This window comes from Temnothorax curvispinosus, unplaced genomic scaffold (genome assembly GCF_003070985.1).
Source record: "Temnothorax curvispinosus isolate PA1 unplaced genomic scaffold, ASM307098v1 QBEX01016065.1, whole genome shotgun sequence".
NCBI classification, from domain to species: domain Eukaryota; kingdom Metazoa; phylum Arthropoda; class Insecta; order Hymenoptera; family Formicidae; genus Temnothorax; species Temnothorax curvispinosus.
The window spans coordinates 1-11,440 of NW_020225845.1; the positions used below are offsets into that span (position 1 = coordinate 1).

Genomic DNA, 11,440 nt, shown 5'->3' on the forward strand with positions numbered 1-11,440 from the left:
GCATCACGGCCGAGATGCCTGTCAGCGGTCTAGTATTGTATAGAAGTCTACTCGATGATAATATCTAAATATTATTTTATAAATTAAAATCTTACATTTTTCATCCAAACCCCAGATTTCTAGCAGTTTGTATTTGGACACGACTCCCTGCGACTGCAACGTTTGTACTATTGCTTGAGTGCGTGGTATCAACCTGAAAAAATCGTATTGAATTGATGTAATCTATTCGATGAATCAACGTGAAATCAAAAGGAGATAGAATAACGATTTACCTGGCCCATGACTTGGTGATGCTCCCAGGTGTCGTCAGCAACGACGGAACAAATCGTTTCAGCTTAGGGTACACTTGACCCTTCAAGAAGAAATACGCGAACCACTTTACACCGTCCACAGATGCTCTATATCCATCGATGGTAGTCCCCATCCGGCCTTTCCAAATGTACCAGACACGCGGTAAATGATCTTCCTGGTTCCTTGATTATATCTATAAATGAGAATAATATTCGATCATAATAAAAATTAATATCTTTATAAATAAATAGGGAAAACATTATAAAGCAACAATTGTGATAAAAATACCTTGGCGGTGGATCAACCAATGATTCACTAAGATGGCATAACGTGGAAGCGAATTTCGGCAATCATTCGGGTTCTATCGCCGTGACACCTCGCATATACATCTTATTCGTTTCGTACACCTCTTTATAAACCACCTATTCCGGACTTATTTTCCGTAGAACGCACGAAGAATGCATGAACCAGGTTCCTCCATTTCTGATGGTGTTCTGAAAGATGGTTCAGAATAGAGAGGTCGCATTCAATAGGTCTTAATTATCGATGATAATTAAAACACACCATACCTAACCTCTAAAGCATATTTCCACTTGGCCTTATCCTGATCCTCTTTTAGATCCGCCATACCTGCAAGAACTATCTGGCGCAGCAATTTCGCTTCCATGTCGGTTGGTAACGGCATTCTGTAACAATTCTTGTTGTAGACAATGTAGACAACCGTCTCAAACATATTGCAACATACATACAGTCAAATTCCAGTATTCTGATCTAATTGAGGAAGTCAACGAGAAGACAATGATGACGACGACGACGACGACGTTTCGTGGCGGTGGTTGATAGCGCGGCGCTTTTCGACGTCTTATCGTGTCCTGTCTCGCGGCATGTATTCCTTGCACTCGCGTAAACATTAATTTTCTCCTCCAGCCTCTTCGAGATTCGCCGCCATATTGATGACGCGCCGCTTGACTGCTTTCCGTCTTTTTATAGTCGACTATTTAGAAGTCGACTTTTAGTCGACTTTCCGCCATTTTTAGAAGTCGACTAGAAGTCGACTAGAAGTCGACTTATAAAAGTCGACGGAAAATTGACTTTTATAAGTCGACTATTTAGAAGTCGATTTTTAGTTGACATTCCGCCATTTTTAGAGGTCGACTAGAAGTCGACTTATAAAAGTCAACTTTCCGTTGACTTTTATAAGTCGACTATTTAGAAGTCGACTTTTAGTCGACTTTCCGCCATTTTTAGAAGTCGACTAGAAGTCGACTTTTAGTCGACTTTTCGCCATTTTTAGAAGTCGCCTATTTAGAAGTCGACTTTTAGTCGACTTTCTGCCATTTTTAGAAGCCGACTAGAAGTCGACTTATAAAAGTCGACTTACCGTCGACTTTCCGTCAACTGTGCTCTTAGGGTTATGTTACGCTACGTGACCATACGAGAGTCTTGTGCGGTGGCTATAAGGTGGAAGCACATTAAATTGCAGGAGAGCACGAATGCAGAAGTCATATGCGCATGCGCTATGGTGTCTGCATATTGCTATGGCTTCTGAATTTTCAATCTACATACACTATGCTTATGTATTTTTTAGGCCATTGCACGTAACAAAGAAAATAGACCAATCGCAGTCGATTATTCTTCTCGCGCTTGAAGAATAATCGAGTGTGATTGGTTTATTTTCTTACGGCCTTACGATTAAAACTAAAACTTTGTTACGTGCAATGGCCTTGTAGATTGAAAATGGGTGCGTTCAGCCGATACTCTGCTAGCCTAGCGCACGTAAGCAGCGAGCGCTTTGCTACCATTTGCTACGGAAAAATTTGGCTGGACAGAAGCGCTTCGCCAAATTTTTCCGTAGCAAATGGTAGCAAAGCGCTCGCTGCTTACGTGCGCTAGGCTAGCGGAGTATCGGCTGAACGCACCCAATTCTGAAGCCATAAGCAGTATGCAGACACCATAGCGCATGCGCATATGGCTTCTGCATTCGTGCTCATGGCTCCTGCAATTTTATGTGCTTCCACCTTTTTAATTATACCAGTTCAGCCCAGAGGGGATCGATCATGTATCTTTTCCTCTAGGACGGAACGTGAAAAGTAAAAAGTTTATCTCTTTCTATTCAACACTAATAGAAAGAGGTAGTTAAATGAAACTTTTCACTTTTCACGTTTCCGCTCTAGGGAAAAAGTTACATGGATCGCTACCCAGCTCAGTCAGTGCAACTAAAAGAAACAGACCAAATACCTTCATATTTCCATACTATTGCATGCGCATGCATGCGCTCTCCTGGACGATACGGCCAGATACGGCGCAGCACAATTAGCGTGGTTAGCTTTGCAATCGTCGAGTTTGTTTCATAAACCGGTTTGTGTGTGAATAAATATTAGCAGAAAATAGACGTGTAAACTCTTTGTTAAAAAAAAGCAATAGGAGAAAATGGTCAATGCGAAGGACGAAGAGACCGCGGTCGTGGAAAATGGCCCACAGAAAACGACCAAGCAGTTGCAAAAGGAGGCCAAGAAGTTGGCCAAGTTAGAGAAATTTAAACAGAAGCAGGAGAAAAAGGGGACCGAAAAGTCGGTAAACGTAAAAGAGAAACCAGAGGTAAGCCCATACCTGGCTCTGATAGAGAGAGAGAGAGTGCTGAAAATATTGGTATCTTTATTATCCATATGGAGTCTAACCGTTCATTAAGTAGGTTTCATAAATAACTCTTGCATCGCTTTAATCGGCCATGTCTCTTATTCTAGATTATTTTAATTAGACTTACAAACGTGGTCCAAATTTGCTAACATTCGGACATTCGCGCAATTAATTTACTAATTTATTCTTGTTGAGTGTTTGAATTATTCAATTGATTCAAACCTCGATATCTAGAGATAAAGAATTAAATCTGTCCAAATGTGCAAAAATTCAGTTCCAAATTTTTTTTATCGCAACAAAGGAACTAATTGCTGAGTTAACTAGCATTTATTTAGTTATTTCTACTTCCACCTGTTTCGAATGTTTTCCATAGAGGGAAAATCAAGTTATAAACTTAGTTTATCCCACACACCTTTTATGCCTGTTCTAGACTGGAGGATGATCCTACTCTCGGCTCATCCGAGAAGTAGTGTAGACGTGTAAAAATCTATAGTTTATGTCACGTACACTATAGAAAGGAGAATGAGCCGAGAGTAGGATCATCCTCCAGTCTAGAACGGGCATAATAGGATAGTACACACCAAGCACTAAATTTTCAATACGTTTACACCAAATGATTTGAAGTAAATAGAGTAGTAGGAATAAGGTTTCAAAGCACAGGTCAAATGATATATGGTGTCTCGGTGCTAACTTATGTCTGAAATTTTAGAGCATATATCTGTCTTTTTTTACACAACATGCTATTAATTATAATATTTTTCGTAGATTACTTATGATCTCACATACCCATACGTTCATTACTAGAATTATGAAAGACATATTTTTGAAGAAAACTTAAATTGATCATTATTTAGTATTTTAATGTTTACACTGCTACTAATTGTAAGTATGCGTATTATTTTGATTTATTATATCATTCATATTAAGCTAATCTAATACGAATATAGTACTGTGTACATATATCAAACGATCAGTGTAAACGAGGCCTCTATTTCTTAGAGATTTTGCGTCAGACTTTTATTTTCTGTATTTATTTTTACTATGTAACTATAAAATACATAAAATGTAAAGCAATCTTTTTTATATATTGTTGCTGTATAGAATTGATTGCACTGCCATCTGTATTTATACATACAGATAATCCTCAAATAATATATTATGATTAAATTATTTCAAGTTATTGAAAACTATATTATTCAAGGCTTAGGATTCATACAATTTTAGAGATTACGTTTTGTGCTATTGAAAATTGCAATTCAAGACTCCAGATCTATATAAAATTGGGCATTTAATTCAAGGAATTATTTAAAAAAATTGAATTATTTTAAAAAGTTCGATTGTATTTCATTTGGAATAGATTTGGAATAAATCAGTGATTCTGATCATCTACGCACAGACAACTGCGTTTGACTCTCATAGCTATCCTATTACAAATTTCCAATTTCGAGAGTCCTAAATTATTATTTTATTAAAAAAAATTTTTTTAAATTAAGTTATTACAATTTTTTACCGTGCTATTTGAAACTCGATGCAATTTAAGTACATATTATTTGAGAGTTATCTGTGTCACACAAATAAAACACGATAGTTGCATTATTCAAGTTTGACAGGAAACTTGCATATAATTTTGATAAATTTTGGCGCATATTTTTATTTTATAATTAGTTTTCTGTCTAATTTGTTGTAGTTTAGATCCAAACTACTCTTTACATATTCGTGGATCTAGCTTTTTGATATTGAGATTTGGATTAGTGAAATAATTCAAATACATTTATTTGAGTAATAATTATTTCACATAATTTTAATATTACATTTTCTGAGTATTTACAATTTCTGACTGTACTTGCACCATAATTTAGAAATATTTATATATTTCCATATATTTTTATTGGCAATAAGTATTGTCGATTTAGTGTTAATGGAAAAGAAATATTGCATTTTTGTAAGCAATGTGTTAATAATTTATTCATTAATCTGATATATCGTAGAAAAATGATAACAAGAAAGAAACTACAGCAATCTTGTATACTATCGATACACCACCTGGAGAAAAGAAAAATGTCACATGCCCAATGCCAGATACGTATAGTCCGCAATATGTGGAAGCTGCATGGTATCCTTGGTGGGAAAAGGAAGGTTTTTTTAAACCAGAATATGGAGTAAGTAAACGAAAAATTGGAAAAGATAAAAATTGAAATATATGTAATATCATTGGATTTAAAACGTACTTATCTGTATACGTTAAAATTTCATCTTAGAAAAAAGATATATTGGAGGAAAATCCAAAGGGAAAATTTGTAATGGTAATACCACCGCCTAACGTAACTGGTTTCTTACATCTTGGACATGCTCTGACTAACGCTGTAGAAGATGCTATTACTAGATGGTATAAATGTTATATGAATTTAGGATATAATTTGACACTTTCTAAAAGATAGAACTGCAGTTGTTGGATTTCTAATTGTTAATGTAATTAATATAGGAACCGTATGAAAGGTCGTACAACACTCTGGAATCCGGGTTGTGATCATGCGGGTATTGCTACCCAGGTAGTTGTAGAAAAAAAGCTGTGGAAGGAAGAAAATAAATCTCGTCATGATATTGGTAGAGAAGAATTTATCAAGAGAATATGGCAGTGGAAATATGAGTAAGAAAAATTGTAAACAAAACATTTATTAAAACAACTTGTACAATTACATGGAAAACAAAATGTAATATGTATATATAATATTTAATTAGGTTATCTATTTGAATATATTTTCAGAAAAGGCGATAGAATTTATTCGCAATTGAGGAAGATAGGCGGTTCTTTTGATTGGAGCCGTGCTTGTTTTACAATGGATCCTAAATTGTGTAAAGCCGTAACAGAGGCATTTGTGCGCTTGCATGATGAAGGTATTATTTATCGCAGCAATCGTTTAGTTAATTGGTCGTGCGCTTTAAAAAGTGCGATATCGGATATTGAAGTGAGTACTATGTAGATGATAGATATTTCTTTAACAAATGTATATTTGAAATGTATATGTACAATGACCAATTTGAAAATCTTTATTAAAAATATATTTGTTGAAAAAAGGTTGATAAAGTGGAATTAAGTGGACGGACTCTGCTTTCTATACCTGGCTACGAAAAGAAAGTAGAATTTGGTATTTTGGTATTTTTCGCTTATCAGCTCCTTGATTCGGAAGACAAAATAATTGTGGCAACCACTCGCATTGAAACTATGTTAGGAGATACCGCTGTTGCAGTGCATCCAAAGGACAGTAGATACGTACGATATATTGGAAAATATGTGCAGCATCCATTTTGCGACAGGCATATACCCATTATAGGAGATGAGTTTGTCGACATGGAATTTGGCACTGGTATACATATAAGTAGTTTGATAAATCAGCAAATGTACTGAAAGTTAAGCTATTGTGAAAGTAACATTGTGGTGAAAGTAGGTCAAGGATAACTGAACTATTTCTCAGGTGCTGTAAAGATTACGCCAGCCCATGATCCAAATGATTATGAGGTTGGAAAGAGGCATAATCTGCCATTTATCAACATTTTTGACGATGATGGAAACGTTATTGGAGACTATGGCGAATTTACGGTATCATATTTCTCTTTATAGATATAATATAGAGAACTTTTTTGAGAGATTTTATTATATAAATACCAAAGTAAATGTACACGAATTAAATAGCCCTTGATTACAGGGAATGAAAAGATTTGATGCCAGAGTAGCTATCATTAAAGAGATGAAAAAAAGAAACCTGTTGATCAGTATAAAAGACAATCCAATGGTAATACCCATATGTAGTCGATCGAAAGATGTGGTCGAACCTCTCGTGAAGCCACAATGGTAAGTTAACGCATTGTGTACTTGAACCTTTGTGTTTGTTGACCTTTTTTTAAAGAAATTTATCTGATTTTTTTTCGTACTCAGGTATGTCAAGTGTGACGAAATGGCTGCTCAAGCTAGGGAAGCGGTAAGTACGGGTGCTCTGAAAATAATTCCAGAACAATTTAAGAAAACTTGGTATATCTGGATGGATAGTATCAGAGATTGGTGTATTTCGCGTCAGCTCTGGTGGGGCCATCGCATTCCTGCCTATGCAATTAAGTCTACTAGTTCTTCTATAAACACAAAGAAGGTAATTTTTATGAAATCTTTAAAAACTGTAGGCTTTTTTGTACTGAATGATTTTTAAGCAGATAGTTTTCACATAATGAATAAAAAATCTCATATAGATAGATGAATATTGGGTAAGTGCGCATTCCGAGGCTGAGGCTAAAGAAAAAGCGGCTAAGAAATTGGACGTTAACGTAAACGACATTATTGCGGAGCAAGATCCTGATGTATTAGACACTTGGTTCTCTTCTGCTCTTTTTCCATTCTCTGTCTTTGGTTGGCCAGATGAAGTATGTATGCCATAATACAGTGAATTAAGGCTCCTGGGTACTCTGCATGTTGGAATGTGACGTCAGAAGCGAAATGACACGTTGAAAATTCTTGCATGGTATTTTCAAATAAAAAGATATTTGCTTAAAATAATACTACAGATTACTTTAGCACATTTCAAAAATACTCCGAGTTGCATTCCTTTCCCTTGACAGTTATTAAACATCCGTAAAACGAATGTGAAACGATGCAGGCGTATGCGCAGGCGCATGACTAGGTTTCGTATTACGTTCATTTTACGGCTGTTTATTAACTGTCAAGGGAAAGGGGTAGACCTAACCTGAACTCGGAGTATTTTCGAAGTGTGCTGAAGTGATCTGAAGTGTTATTTTATGCAAATACCTTTTTATTTGGAAATGGCATGCAAGAATTCTCAACGTTTCTCGCTTCTGACGGCACATCTCACGAGATGTCGGGAAAGAGCCCAGGGACCGTTTTCTTGAGCTTGCCCTAATGATTTTCGTATGCGATTTTCTATTTGAAAAGCATTGAATTTCGCATGCGAGTTTCATGAAAACGATTCGAGAATAGGGCTCCAGGAGCCTTAAGAAACAAAGCGATTGAGCTTATGAAATTTAAAGTAAAGAACTTCTATGTCGGAATGTGTTTTTTCAGACTCCTGAGCTCAAGGCGTTTTATCCAGGTACGCTATTAGAAACTGGCCACGATATACTCTTCTTTTGGGTTGCCAGGATGGTCTTTATGGGTCAAAAATTGTTGAAACAGCTGCCTTTCAAGTATGTTAAATGCATTCAACATCTATATTTTTTTGTATGAAGAAATAATGATCTATCTCTCTGTAGAGAAGTATATCTGCACGCGATGGTGAGAGATGCACATGGAAGAAAAATGAGTAAATCCTTGGGAAATGTAATAGATCCTATGGATGTAATCAAAGGAATATCTTTAGAAGTGTGTAGGAAGAATGACTTGCTATTTATTATATGTTCCGTAATTTCTTTTTAAATCAAGAATGTTTTGTTTTCTTTCAGGATCTCCAAAGACAATTGTTAGATTCCAACCTGGATCCAAAAGAGCTTGAACGAGCTCAAGAAGGTCAGAAGCGTGATTATCCGCAAGGCATTCCCGAATGTGGAACGGATGCTCTGCGATTCGCTCTCTGTGCCTATACTACTCAAGGGCGAGATATAAATCTTGATATATTCCGCGTACAAGGATACAGATTCTTTTGCAACAAGATATGGAACGCTACAAAATTCGCACTTACCTATCTTGGATCTCAATTTAAATGCGACAATTTAAATGATAAGGTAAATTTTAACATTTTATGAAAGTCACCCATGTTCTGACTATTGTAAAATATCAAATATGTAATTGTAAATTCTTTTACGCCAGAAATACAATAACGCAAATTGTATTGACATGGTTGGAGATAGTGAGTGGTATCAGTGGACTTTGAATGAATCGTGCGTGCAGGAGGCGCTAAATAATTACTTGGCGGATTACCCGTACCTCGATGGTTATACACCTTCGCAACTTGACTCGGCAGTTCATCGATCATTGAAGAAATTAAACATTGATCTTGCAAGGCATCTGCACATTAAACGTTGGTACGACCATGTCGCCACATTTACGGCTGAAGAAAAGGCTGTGTTTCGTGCGGAACAAAATAAAATGATACCAAAACTTGCATACGTTAACGAGCATCAACGCAATAATGACGATACATTTGAGGTAAAGCTTTATTTAATATACAAGTAACACCTTTGTTTAGAAAAATTAGCAAAAATTTTAATCTGTACTCGTAACACATTTTCTTATTATAGCTGACTGGGAATGAGAAAAATGTAGATTTATGGATGTTATCACGAGTTAGTTACGCCGCCGCGACTTGCGACGAAGCAATAAAACAGTATGATTTTGCATTAGCTACTTCTACCTGTTACAATTTATGGCTATATGACTTGTGTGATATTTATCTGGTCAGTAATAATTGATTTTTTTATGTTATGGTACATTATGGGACACGGAGAAAAAATCTTTTTATACAACAATTTATGTGTCTATTACTAGGAATACCTCAAGCCAATATTCCAAAGCGAAGATAATGCGGCTAAATTAGCGGCTCAAAAAATATTATTTATAACGCTAGATGTGGGGTTGCGTTTGTTGAGCCCGTTTATGCCCTTTATAACGGAAGAGCTTTATCAACGTTTACCTCGTAAGAAGCTAATATATCCAAGTATATGTGTAAGTCCATATCCAGATGATGCCAAGGTAGGTAATTATATATTTACAACCGCGATGATGACGCGTGATTAAAGTCAGTGCTATAGCTGCGACATGTCTGATGTATTTCAGTGCCGTTGGAGAAACCGAGAGGTCGAAAAGGACGTTGAGTTTGCGCAAAAAATAATTAAAAATGTTCGATCTGCCCGCGCAACTTACAATTTACCGAATAAAACGAAAACTGAAGCGTATATCGTGTGTAGTGATTCGGCTTTAAAGGAGAAGATTATTCGGTATAAATTACTCATAGAAACTCTTGCATATTCTATTCTCAGCACGCGAAAACCACCAGTAGGTTGTGCTATTGTTACTGTAACTGACAAAGTTCAAGTGCATCTATTACTAAAGGTAAACACATTACACCATATTATATACTTTTACAATAATATTTAAAGTAACTTTAATTATTATTATATATTTATTAATATAAATGTATTTTGTAGGGTTTGATTGACCCAAAGAAAGAGTTAGAAAAATTACAAAAAAAGGAAGGACAATTAGTCGAGATTATACAAAAATTGAAACAGGATTTAGCTGTGCCCGATTATGATGTAAAGGTACCTCTTGATGTTCAAAAGAATAACAAGGAAAAGTTGGCGAATAACGAAGGCGAATTGCAACGAATAATTGATGCAGTAATGGTCTTACAAACAATGTAGACAGTAAATACATAGAAAATTTTATAAACATTTAAATTACGATTCATATAAGTTACTTATTTATTGAATTATTTAACATACTTAAGTAACTTATTTATTGAGTTAATAGAAAATTTACTTAGAAATTATGCTCTCCTCTTATTTAAAATTGTAGTCGGATTAAACATGAATACGTGCGTGCGCGAAAATGTACAGATGACTGTATAAAATGTATACAGAACAAGTTTATTCTGTAACCTTTTAATGTGTGCGTCAAAGATCTAAGTTAGACACTTTCTAACGTGTTATTCTGTAAATGTTTTTTATTGCAAGCTGGCGTAAGGCTCCTACTAGCTCGATTGCCAAGTTTATGTTGACAGTACATACAGCGTCACTCTTGGCAAAATTGCGACTTATAAAAAATGAAAATGACGTTAAAAAGCTAAATTATTCTTGTAACATACAGCGTCATTTTTCATTTTACTGTAGTGTTTTTATATTTAAAATAATTGTAGTGTGTGTTAAAATATACCGAGGATTCCCATCTATTATAAATATGTGAAAGCAAATATTTATTTCAATTCGGCAATTGTAAAACAGCTTGTTTCGTCCTTGATTAGATACAATTCAATTCGACATACATGGGTTATTGATTATCTACACAATAGGGGAGTTTTTTGTATATTTTACAAATCCATCGATTACAAATGCGATTTTATTAAAAAAATATTTTTATTTTAATGTACGTTGTAAGAATTTTTATGATATATTTTTTTGCTTTTGACGTCATCAATTCAAGATAGCTGCAATGAGTGAACAGGAGTCTTAATAAATTTTTTAAATTCTCGAGAATCTGCTTCCTACATGGCAGAGACGATACGCAGTTATTTACTGTGTCCAGAAACGATGATTCATTTATTAACAAATAAAGAGAAGCTAACAAAGTTTTTTTTGTTCCTTTTTGGATTTTCGTCCTTTTGAAGTTTACAGTATCACGCTTTCTTTCCGTTTAGAACTTTGATGTTTCGCTCTACGAATATTTAAATCTTTAATTTTTACTAAATGTAAAATTAGAAAAGGTTTTTTAAATTAAACAGTCTGATTTTTTAGCCTTTTTAGTTTAGTTTAAACTAAACTAAATTAAACCGCCTTTTTATATTATTCAGAATTTTGA

At 35.0% G+C, this 11,440-nt stretch overlaps 1 protein-coding gene and 1 long non-coding RNA gene across 4 annotated transcripts; one reads left to right on the forward strand and one right to left on the reverse strand.

The window, feature by feature from the left end:
• Positions 1-132: 132 nt before the first annotated feature.
• Positions 133-1,247, reverse strand: LOC112466352. 3 transcript variants are annotated; one of them, XR_003042132.1, is made up of 5 exons: positions 1,041-1,247; positions 866-977; positions 580-785; positions 273-484; positions 133-193 (listed from the first exon to the last, which is right to left on the reverse strand). It is a non-coding gene; the product is annotated as an uncharacterized LOC112466352 (long non-coding RNA). The 3 variants fall into 3 exon arrangements; XR_003042131.1 differs by having other exon boundaries at positions 856-977; XR_003042130.1 differs by having other exon boundaries at positions 861-977; positions 1,041-1,246.
• Positions 1,248-2,347: 1,100 nt separating this feature from the next.
• Positions 2,348-11,213, forward strand: LOC112466349 (valine--tRNA ligase). The gene is made up of 18 exons (XM_025034411.1): positions 2,348-2,889; positions 4,917-5,087; positions 5,187-5,314; positions 5,411-5,575; positions 5,693-5,894; positions 6,005-6,293; positions 6,402-6,526; positions 6,633-6,778; positions 6,863-7,070; positions 7,168-7,338; positions 7,994-8,115; positions 8,182-8,290; positions 8,371-8,649; positions 8,735-9,073; positions 9,166-9,321; positions 9,413-9,616; positions 9,701-9,976; positions 10,072-11,213. The coding sequence occupies exons 1-18, from the start codon at positions 2,722-2,724 to the stop codon at positions 10,285-10,287; spliced, it is 3,474 nt and encodes a 1,157-aa protein (XP_024890179.1). The 5' UTR covers positions 2,348-2,721; the 3' UTR covers positions 10,288-11,213.
• The last annotated feature ends 227 nt before the right edge of the window (positions 11,214-11,440 follow it).

Coding starts and splice junctions, on each gene's coding strand:
- LOC112466349 (XM_025034411.1), top strand. CDS start 2,722: ATGGTCAATGCGAAGGACGAAGAGACCGCGGTCGTGGAAAATGGCCCA. Junction 6,527..6,632: donor GAGACTATGGCGAATTTACG/GTATCATATTTC, acceptor CCTTGATTACAG/GGAATGAAAAGATTTGATGC. Junction 6,779..6,862: donor CCTCTCGTGAAGCCACAATG/GTAAGTTAACGC, acceptor TTTCGTACTCAG/GTATGTCAAGTGTGACGAAA.